We start from the raw sequence: 10,107 nt of genomic DNA on the forward strand, positions 1-10,107 counted from the left end.
GTGTGGTATCACCTGTGAATGTGGTTAAGCCCCAAGATGTTGGAGAGAGGAAGAGGAGAGGGGGTCACCGCCCCCCGGCTCAGCGCTCAGAATGGGGTGAGTCACCCCAGAATGGGGTGAATTACCTCCAAACGGGGTGACTTGCCTCAAATGGGGTGAATAGCCCCAAAAAGCCGAGAGGGAATCACCAGCTGGAGCTGGAGGTGAGATGCTGGCAGGGGAAAGGTGTGATCCGGGTGGGATCCGAGGTCAGCTCCTGCAATCCCGGCGGCCGGGCTGGATTTACAGGGGGAAGCCGAGGTCGGGGAGGATTAATTCCCCCCTCCCTCCCCCCCACCTCCTCCTCCGCTGCATCTAATCTCTTGGCTGCTGCTCTGAGCTCTGACCCTGCTGGGAGCAAGGACCGGGATAACCTCGGCCAGGCCAGGAGGCTCATCCCACTGCTCCTAGAAATGAGGGAGCTGGAGCCAGAGGGGCAAAAAGGGGCTTTTTGGGAGGTTATTTTATATTTCGTTTTTAACGATTCAGGTGCTTAGCTCGGGGCTAGGGATGCTCAGCTGGGAGGAATGTGGCTGGGGAGGGTTTTGGGGTCCCCCGGGGGGGTTGGGTGATATTGGGCTGCCTCATTCTCCCCCTCTTGACCCTAATAACATTAACTAATAACCCAAATAATTAACTAATAATTGAAAATTTGTCAGTGCATGGTATTCACGGCTCGGGGGCCACTGCCTGGGACCCCGCCATGGGGTGGGAAGAGACCCCGCCCCCTTCACCATGCCCCGCCCCCCCCCCCCCCCCCCCCCCCCCCCCCCCCCCCTTGGGGCACCCCGCCCCCACCTGGGGGCCGCCCCCCCCTCCCGGTCCCTCCCCCCCGGCTTCCCCCCCGCTAAGGAGCGGCTTCGGCACCTGCTGCGGCGGCTCTGGTCATGGTCGCGCTGCTGGCGCTGGCTGCGCTGCTGGGTGAGCCCGAGGGGCAGCGAGGGGGTCACCAGGGGGAGCGGGCAGGGCGCTGCGGACGGCGGGGACAGCCTGGGGGATGCGCGGGGACTGGAGGGGCAACAGGCAGCCCGGGGCACCGGAGCGCACGGGGCAGAGCGTGGGGGAGCTGGGGGGTTGGTGCGCACCGGGCAGGACACGAGGGTGCCGGGTGGGGGCACTGGGCAGGACACGGAGCAGCTGGAGGGGTCACCGGGCAAGACCCGGGGGGTACTGGGGCGCACCAGACAGGCCGTTGGGGTACCCGGGGGGTGGCACCGGGCAGGACGCGGGAGCACCGGAGAGCACCGGGAAGGGCGTGGGGAACGGGAGGTGGGCACCGAGCAGGAGCCAAGCATCACCGGGGGGGTCACCGGGCAGGGCATGTGGTACCGGGGGGCGGGGAGGCACCGGGCAGCACCCGGGGGTAACGGCACGGCACTGGGCAGGACATGGTAGCACCGGGAGGGGCATCCAGAAGGAGCCAGGGGCACCGGGGGGTGGCAGCGGGCAGGACCCGGGGGCACCAGAACACACCGGGCAGGGCACGGGGATACCAGGGTGGGGGTCACAGCACCACCCGTGCCCCGATCCCCCCATCCCAGCAGGCAGGAGGGTGCTGGGGAAGGGCCGAATCAGCCCCCATCCCCTCTTTGGGGTGGAGGGGAAAATCTGGGTCTCCCGGGAAAAGCGACTTTGCTCCTTGTAGCTGTCAGATGGCACCTTCCAGCACCTCCCCATATCCAAAAGCCACCCCCAGGTGGGGTGGTGGAGGAGAGACCTGCAGACCCTGAGAGGTCAGAAATGATAATTCACCTCCCTGCATAGCATAGGGTGGAAAAAAAAAAATCCCCTTATTTTTTTTTTTCCTTTCCACTGGGATAAAAAACCTTCCCTGTTTTACCAGGTGCTTTAAGGCCACCTCAGCTGGTTTTGAGTTGCTGGGTTTCAACTTTTCTCTTCCCATGGGATTTCCCCCCCAATTTCCCCACCCTGTTAGGTTTCTATTTTTTGTCCTGGAGACGCCACTGTTTCTCAGACGGAAACATCCCTTGGCGTTCCCAGCCAAGGAGAGGCATTTGGGGAAAGGAAACAGCCCCAGAAACAATGGCACTGGTGTTTCCTCCCAGCAGGATGTGGGGTGGGGGTCCCAGCTCCTAGTTTTTCCCTCCTTGAGGGCTGTTTTTCCCTCCTTGAAGGTTGTTTTTCCATGATAAAAGGGAAATACATGGCGTGGGAGTCACTTCATTCTTCAAGCCCACTCAGATCCTCTGTCGCCACATCCCAATGGCATTGGTTTGCATGGGATCTGGATGGATCCCCCCAGAAAGTCACATCTGGGTCCTGGCACATGATGTTGTAGGGACCAAGAGGACAAAAATACAGAAAAAGACACTTTTTGGCTCCCCAAAGGGTGTTTTTCCCACTGGTTTCCTTTCAAACATCCCATGGAGAGATCATGGGGAAAAGCAAAACAGGGTGACACTTGGCATCCCCTTCCTCATCTTCATCCCCAATCCACCCCCCAGTCTCATCCCCATCCCAAATCCCAGCCCCATTCCCAACCCTATCCCATCCCCATTCCTAACCTATTCCATCTTCATTCCCATCCTGATCCCCACTCTATCCCATCTGCAATCCCATCCATATTCCTAACCCATTGCATCTTCACTCCTATCCTGATCTCCATCCCATTCTCATCCCATCCCCACCTCATCTGCAGTCCCATCCCCATCCCATCCTCATTCCCATTCCATCTGCAATCCCATCCCCACCCCATTTCTATGCCATCCTCAATCCCATCCCTAATCCCATCCCTTTCACATCCCCATCCTGTTCCCATTGCCACTTCACTCTCCCCCATCATGGGTTAAAGCGAGTTTCTATCTATAGCGAAGTCACGTAGTATTGCTATTATTTAATTTAATTTTTTAAAAATTTCTTCCCAAATTTGGTCTCTCCAGAGGATACGGCGCCTTCTGCCCCACCCCCCAACCCCACCGCCAGGGTCGTGAGAAAAGCCACTGGAGATTTTCCCAAGGGATGTGGCTCCGCAGCCCGGCTGCTCCTATCGGCTCCGTCATAAATAGTTGGAGTTCAGGGGAAAAAAAAAAGGAGGGGGAAAAAAAAAAAGAGATAAATTGATAGGTAAATTTAAAGATTCTTTTTTCCATTGGGAAAATCTTTCAGAGTAGTTGTAAAGGTGAATTTAAAGGTGTTTTGGTTTGGTTTATTTTCAATAGGAAAAAAATTTAAGGGTATTTTCCAAGGGAAAAAAAAAAAAAAAAAGTGTCCTTTTAAAGGTAAATGTAGAGATATTTTTTCCCGAAGGAAAAAAAAATTAAAGGTAATGTTAAATGTCTTTTTAAAGGTATTTTTTTCCCTATGTAAAAAAATTAAGGGTATTTTTTTTAAGTTACATTTAAAGGTGTTTTTTTTCCATATGGAAAAAAATTCGGGGTATTTTTAAATGTGAATTGAAAGGTAATATTTTTCCCTCAGGGATTAAAAAAAAAAAAAGGTATTTTTAAAAGTGTATAAAGGTGTTTTGTTTTCTTTTTTCCAGAGGGAAAAAGTCCAACTGTTCTTTTAAAGGTGAATTGAAAGGTATTTTCCATAGAAAAAAACGTAAGAGTATTTTTGTAGGTAAATGTAATGATGTTTTTTTTTTCCCTGGAGAAAAATAAATCAAGGTATTTTTAAAAGGTAAATTAAAAGGTGTTGTCTTTTCCACAGGGAAAAAATGTTACTTTTAAAGGTCAATTTAAACAGATATTTTTTTCCATAGGAAAAAAAAACTGCAAGGGTATTTAAAAATGTAAATGGAAAGCTTATTTTTCACAGGGAGAAGAACTTAAGGATAATTTATATAAATTTTATATAAATTTATATAAATTTTACTTTTAAATGAAAATTTAAAGGTAAATGTAAAGATTTTTCACCCCCCCAAAGGAAAAAATTCCAAAGTAAATGAAAAGGTATTTTTAAAGGTAATTTTAAGGATTTTTGTTTCTCCCTAGGGAAAAAATCCCAGCAGATGGGCTGGAGCAGAGGGAAACCAGGTGGGCAGGTGCTTAGCTTGGGGCAGCTGGATAAAAATCCAGTTTTTTCAGCCCAAACAGCAGCTGGAAGGTCCCTGGGTCCATGTCTCCCGCCTTAAATGCATCAGAGTTCAGGGAGAGGCTTATTTTTTTTTTTCAATCTGGTTAAAGCATTAAGGGATTTGGAGCAGGGAAGGTGGCTGGAGCTGGAGCAAATCCAGAGGGTTCGGTCCCGTGCTGGCAGCTCCAGCACCAATGAGCCCAGCCCTTTTTTTTTTTTCTGGGGTGAATTTGCCCCAGCTGAGGACTTTGGGGTGAATTCTGGAAAAAAAAAAAAAAAAAGGATTTTTAGGAAGTAAATATCCTCCTGATCTGGAGCCATCCCACGGGGTGGGAGAGGATGGAGCGGGGAGCTCTGGTCATTGTGGATGAAGGATGCCAGAATGAAGCACTGTTGACTTTGCCATCATTAGGTTTCAGAGTTAACAAGAGCACAGGCAGCCTGCACCACAGTGAGTTAGATGCAATTGTGGCCCACAGGGGCGGTTCACACACAGGGGGATGATGGGAAACCCTGAAGCAGCTTTTGCCCCCTCTGGAGCCTGGATTGCCCCGGGGATGTGACCTTTGACATTTTTATTGCCCAAAAAAATTGTGTTGATGGAGAAGACAGGCCAGAAAAAAATTGATTTCCCCAGCCCTTGGGAATGGTGAACGTTGAGGAGCTGTGATGTCATTTAATGGTGTCATGTGCATCATTAACTAACTATATTCCTACTATGATATTAATATGTTACTATAAATAATATTACCAGTATGATTAATATAGTTATATCTATCCTCATTATCCTTCTACAAACATAATTATACCCATAATTATTCTTCAATACATACGATGTATTATCTCTTCTATTACAGAAATTACAAACTAATTATTAGCCAGCAAATATTTTCTTCTAAATTATTGATATTTAAAAACATTCTATTTATAATGAGGGAGAATCCAGGCTGGAAAAAAAAAAACAACCCTGGATTTTCCCAGATTTGGGGAGGTTTAGGAACTGTTGGTTGTGTGAGCTTAGTGATTCTGATAATGATTATAAGAATAATAGCACAACTTATTACTAGAATTATTAGCATAATACTTATTATTAATTTATTTATTATTATCAGTTACTATTCTTATCACTATTATCACTGTCACATCCCTGCTGTTATAATGATTCCTAAAAAAATGTATGTATATTTAGAATATAAGAGTTGTGTCATTTATTTTATTTATTTTTTAAATGATATAATTATTTTATTATCAAAATGACCAGATGATTATTAGCTATCATATATTTTTTAATGCTCTCTCTCAATTTAATGCAATTCTCCATAGAACAACATAAAATTCCAACAGAATTCCTTTTCTTTCCCCTCTCTCTCTCTTTGATTCTCTTCCAGAGCTCAGTGTCATTAATAATATTAATAATCATATTAATAATATTCCTAATTTTTCCCCCATGTGCCCCCATCTCCTGCTGTCATTTATCCCTCCCCTTGGTGGGATTTAGGGATTTATGTTCTTAGCCCACAGGAGCTATTTTTAAGCATCCTCCTTGGACCAGGTCTGATTTCTTCCATTGTTTTTTTTCCACTGGAGAAGGGAAATTGAATTTTTTCTTTTCTCTTTTTTTTTTTTTTTTTTTTTTTTTTTAATTCCTGGGAAGACTTATCGGCCGGAGCAGAATTTCCTGCCTGGAGCTGGAAGGCCCTGTCCGGAAATGTCACCAAGGAGGGGGGATGAACAGATGCTAAAAATACACCCACCCCCCTGGCCTCATGTTTTCCTCTTTCCCCTGGAAAAATCCCACAAAACCCTTCAAGTCCATTGGGAAGAGGGTGAAGCTCCTTAAAGCCTTCAAACCTTGGGATTTTCCCCCAAATCCTGGGGTGGCAGCATCTTCACACCCCCCCCCTTTCCCCCTCTCCCTGCATCCCAATCCAGAGCATTCCTGGGGCTCTGGCAGGAGCAGGGCCAGCTGGGGCCACTGGATCGATGGGAACTGGGATGTGAGGATGGAGCCACCAGGATGCAGGTCCCTGGTGGCATTCCCTCAGGGAAAAAAAACAAAGCACCACAGATCAAACCCAACCTCTCTTGAGCTGATTAATTTTTCTGGCTGAACCTTATGGGCAAAGCCAGGGAATAATCTTCCTTTGGAGCATCCTTCCTTGTCTGTTGTATCCAGCTGGGTATCCCAGTGTCCCTTCCCAGGGGGTCTGGGAGGGGATGCTTTAATGACGTATTTGGGGTGGGACGGAGTGTTTGGAGTGGGATGTTTGGGATGGGTTGGGTGTTTGGGATGAAATGAGAAGTTTGGGATGAGATGTTTGGGATGAGATGGGATGTTTGGGATGGGATGAGATGTTTGGGATAGTGTATTTGGGATGGGGTACTTGGGATGGGATGTTTGGTGGTGGATGGGGGGGGTTGGGGAAGGCCACCCATGAATAATCCAAAAGCTGGCAGCAAAAATTAGGGATTCTAGGATAACAGGGAGGACTTGTAGGGTGCATGTGGGTGCTCCCCTCCCAAAATAAATCCTGTGGGATGGAGCATCTGGGGCAGCATCATGGGGGGAGGAGGGGACAGACACCCCAATACGGAGCAAAAAGATGTGTCCAGCATCTCCTGGGAGAGTAGGAATTCCAGATCTTGGTAGGGGAAATGGGGCTGGGAGGAAACAGTACTGTCCCACATCCTCCAGAGTGGTTGGAAAAGCCCTTTCCCAAGGATCAGAAACATCCTCCAGGGCCAACCTCCCAGGATCGCTGAGTTTGCCCTTGGGATTGAGGAAGTTTTCTAACACCAGGTGGGTTTTTCTCAGGAAAACTGAGTCCCATCACATTTTTCCCTCCCTCTCCGGCTGTGGGCAGGGGTGTCCTCGGCCGCACTGGAGGTCCACGTGGGGACAGGTGCCGTCTTCTCAGTGGAGGGGCAGCAGGCGGTGCTGCCCGCCTGGTTCACCAGCCACTCCCAGAAGAAGCCCTATGTCACCTGGCTGCTGGACAAGGAGGATGCTGACCCCTTCCAGGTGGGAACCTGGGTGATAGAGGTGACAACATGGGAGGTGGCCAAGGTAGAGTGAAGTTCATGGTGCCCACTGTGGGTAGGTGGCCATGCAGACCATAATGGGGGGGATGTTCATGGTGCCCATGATAAGGTGGTACCCACCATGGTGGGGATGAGCATGGTGTCCATGCTGGGGTTGTGCTCATGGTACCTGTGATGGAGAGGTGCCCATGATAGGGGAGTGCTCATGGTGCCCAAGATGAGGAGATGCCCACAGTGGTGGGGATGCTCATGGTGCCCATGGTGGGAAGGTGCTCGTGGTACCTTTGACGGGAGGATGCCCACAATAGGGGGATGCTTGTGGTGCCCACCATGGAGAGACACCCATGATGGGGAGATGCCCCTGGTAGAAGGATGCTCATGGTGCCCATGATGGGGAGGTACTTGTGGTGCCCACAGTAAGAAGACATCCACGGTCCCAAGATGTGGATGCTCAGTTTGGAGAGGCCCCATGCCCAAGCACTGCTCCACAAAAATTTGGGATTTTTCCTCTCTAGCAACACCATCCAGAGGTGACTCAGTAGATATTCTCACCCTTTGCGCAGATCCTGACCTACCTGGACGGAGTGGTGAAGGTGGAGGAGACAGAGCTGAAGCCCCGCCTGGGCTTCCTCTATCCCCTCCTCACCCACAACATCTCACTCTTCATCAACGCCACCCAGGAGCGTGACTCAGGCCAGTACATGTGCACAGTCAACGTGGTAGATGATGTCACCAGCACAGGCAAGAACGTCGGTGTCATCAACCTAACTGTCCTAGGTAAGGCCCTGCTGGTGCCACCCTCTGGCTCTGCTTGCCCTCCACTGTGGTGGCCATCTCCATGACATCACCTGGGGGGGGTCACAGTGCCACCGGCCCTCCCCACCTGCCGCCTGCAGGGCCACCCCGCTGTGGGCACCAACATCACCTTGAGCTGTTCCTCAGAGAAGGGGAAGCCACAGCCCACCTACCAGTGGCACCGCACAGCCCCCACCATGCAGGTCTTCTTCCCCCCTGCCCAAGGTAAGGTGCCCACCAAGGGGCTGAGGACAGTGTGGGGGTGAACTATGTGGCGGGGACACGCAGAGCTTAATTTGTCACCTGCAGATCAGGCCAAGGGCACCCTCAAGTTGACCAACCTCTCGCTGGACATGGCAGGGGTCTATGTCTGCAAGGCCGAAAACCGGGCAGGGTCAGCTGAGTGCAGCATCCTCCTGGAAGTGCACTCAAGTGAGTACGTGTCCGAGGGGATGTGGGGCGACAAGGTCCCCATGGGGTCCCTGTGAAGTCCCCATGAGGCCCCCAGGAGGGTCCAGTGGCAATAACAGCCCTTCTCCAGCAGGTAGCGCCAATGCCGTCATCGCTGGGGCAGTGCTGGGCTCCCTGGGCGCCCTGGCCACCGTCATCTTCTTCACCCGGCGGATGGTGGGCTACCGGCGCAAGAAACGGGACAGCCAGGAGGAGGTGGCCAATGAGATCAAGTGAGGAACCCCCCCTCCTATGGAGGCCGTTGAAATAAGGTTTCAGAGTTAACGGGGGGGAGGAGAGAGAGAGGAGGAGGTTTCCACCTCTGGCCAGCCATCATTAGGTTTCAGAGTTAACAAGGTGGGGGGGGGGGGGCACACGTGTGTGTGTATGTCCACTTCTCCCCAGTCATAAATAGCTTTCAGAGTTAACAAGGCCATTTTCCCCCCTCTGCCCCCCTGGGTCTCTCAGACACTCTCAGATCAGGGAGGTCTCCTGGTGCTCCTCCCACCCCCCCAGCATTGTGTGTCCTCAACCTCAGGGAAGATGCCACTGCTCCCAAGACCCCCATGTGGGCCCGCAGCCCCCCTGCTGACGCTGTCTCCAAGACCAGCACCTTGTCCTCCCTCGCCAGCGCTCGTGAGAGAACCTACGGTGCCCACCCCCCACTGGACACCCACCGGGGACCCCCCCCCCGCCCTGCAGGGCGCCCAGGCCCCCCTCCAGCTCTCAATGGGACCCCTCCCCGCCGCCACCCCAATCCCCCCACCCTAACACGGGTAGGTGCCATCCCCGTCATGGTGCCAGCGCAGAGCCGGGCCGGTTCCTTGGTGTGAGACCCACCCCACACCCCCCCAAAAAAAAAAGGGGTGCCCATAGCCCCCCTCCCACCTCCCCTCCCCCATTTTCTGGGGTGGTTTTTTTCCCCTTTTTTGGAATTGTTTTCCGGTTTTTTTAATCATTTTTTGAACGATGCCGCGAGCAGCTGGACTTGTGGGGTTGTTTAATGGGAGGGGTGAGGGAAGGGCTCCCCAGGACGGGGCTGTGGCTCCCTGTAAATAAAGCCCCCCAAAACTGCCTGGCCCTGCCCAGGGGGCGGGGGGGGGGCTGTTTTGGTTTTTATATATATATATAAATATATATAAATATATATATATAAAATGTCAGTTGAACCAGGGAATTTGTCATAAAAGAGCATTAAAAGCAGGGGGGATGGAGGGCAGGGGGGAGGGGCTGATGGGGGGACAGACTTTTTTAAGGTTTTTTTTCTGATTAAAAAGTGGCTGCGCTGCCCAGTGCTGCATTTTGGGGTGAGTTTGGGGCGAGTGTGGGGGGCAGGGGGTGGGGCATGGGCCTCGCCGCCCTCGGGGTGAGGTCACAGCATCTGGTGAGATCACCTCATGCCAGCCTGGATCCTCTGGGTGACATCGGGTCCTGGGTGTGTTACCACATCCTGAGCTCTATCACTGTGATGTCACACTAGCATGATGTCACAACAACCATGTGGCATCACAGCAGCTGACTTGTTCCTGTGTGACATCACACTGGCTGTCACCGGGCCGGCGGTGATGTCACGCATGCAGGCCTGTATGACATCGCACCCATGAGCACAGCCAGCAGTGATGTCCCACACCCCTGTATGATGTCACACCAGTGACATGTCCAGCAGTGACGTCACACCACCCAGATCATGGCTGCAGTGTCACACAAGCCATGTCCCACCTGTGGGCGGGTCACACTGTGCTA

The 10,107-nt window shown here is 51.5% G+C and overlaps 1 protein-coding gene across 4 annotated transcripts; it reads left to right on the plus strand.

Annotated features, from left to right (window-relative positions):
- Positions 1-874: 874 nt before the first annotated feature.
- LOC127393455 (endothelial cell-selective adhesion molecule-like) lies at positions 875-9,511 on the plus strand. 4 transcript variants are annotated; one of them, XM_051638528.1, is made up of 7 exons: positions 875-960; positions 6,942-7,144; positions 7,683-7,896; positions 7,984-8,139; positions 8,224-8,346; positions 8,456-8,597; positions 8,903-9,511. In XM_051638528.1, the coding sequence occupies exons 1-7, from the start codon at positions 927-929 to the stop codon at positions 9,195-9,197; spliced, it is 1,167 nt and encodes a 388-aa protein (XP_051494488.1). In that variant the 5' UTR covers positions 875-926; the 3' UTR covers positions 9,198-9,511. The 4 variants fall into 4 exon arrangements, with proteins under 4 accessions (XP_051494488.1, XP_051494489.1, XP_051494490.1 ...); XM_051638529.1 differs by having other exon boundaries at positions 8,459-8,597; XM_051638530.1 differs by having other exon boundaries at positions 6,942-7,099.
- The last annotated feature ends 596 nt before the right edge of the window (positions 9,512-10,107 follow it).

Source organism: Apus apus, chromosome 22, assembly GCF_020740795.1.
Source record: "Apus apus isolate bApuApu2 chromosome 22, bApuApu2.pri.cur, whole genome shotgun sequence".
Lineage (NCBI taxonomy): Eukaryota > Metazoa > Chordata > Aves > Apodiformes > Apodidae > Apus > Apus apus.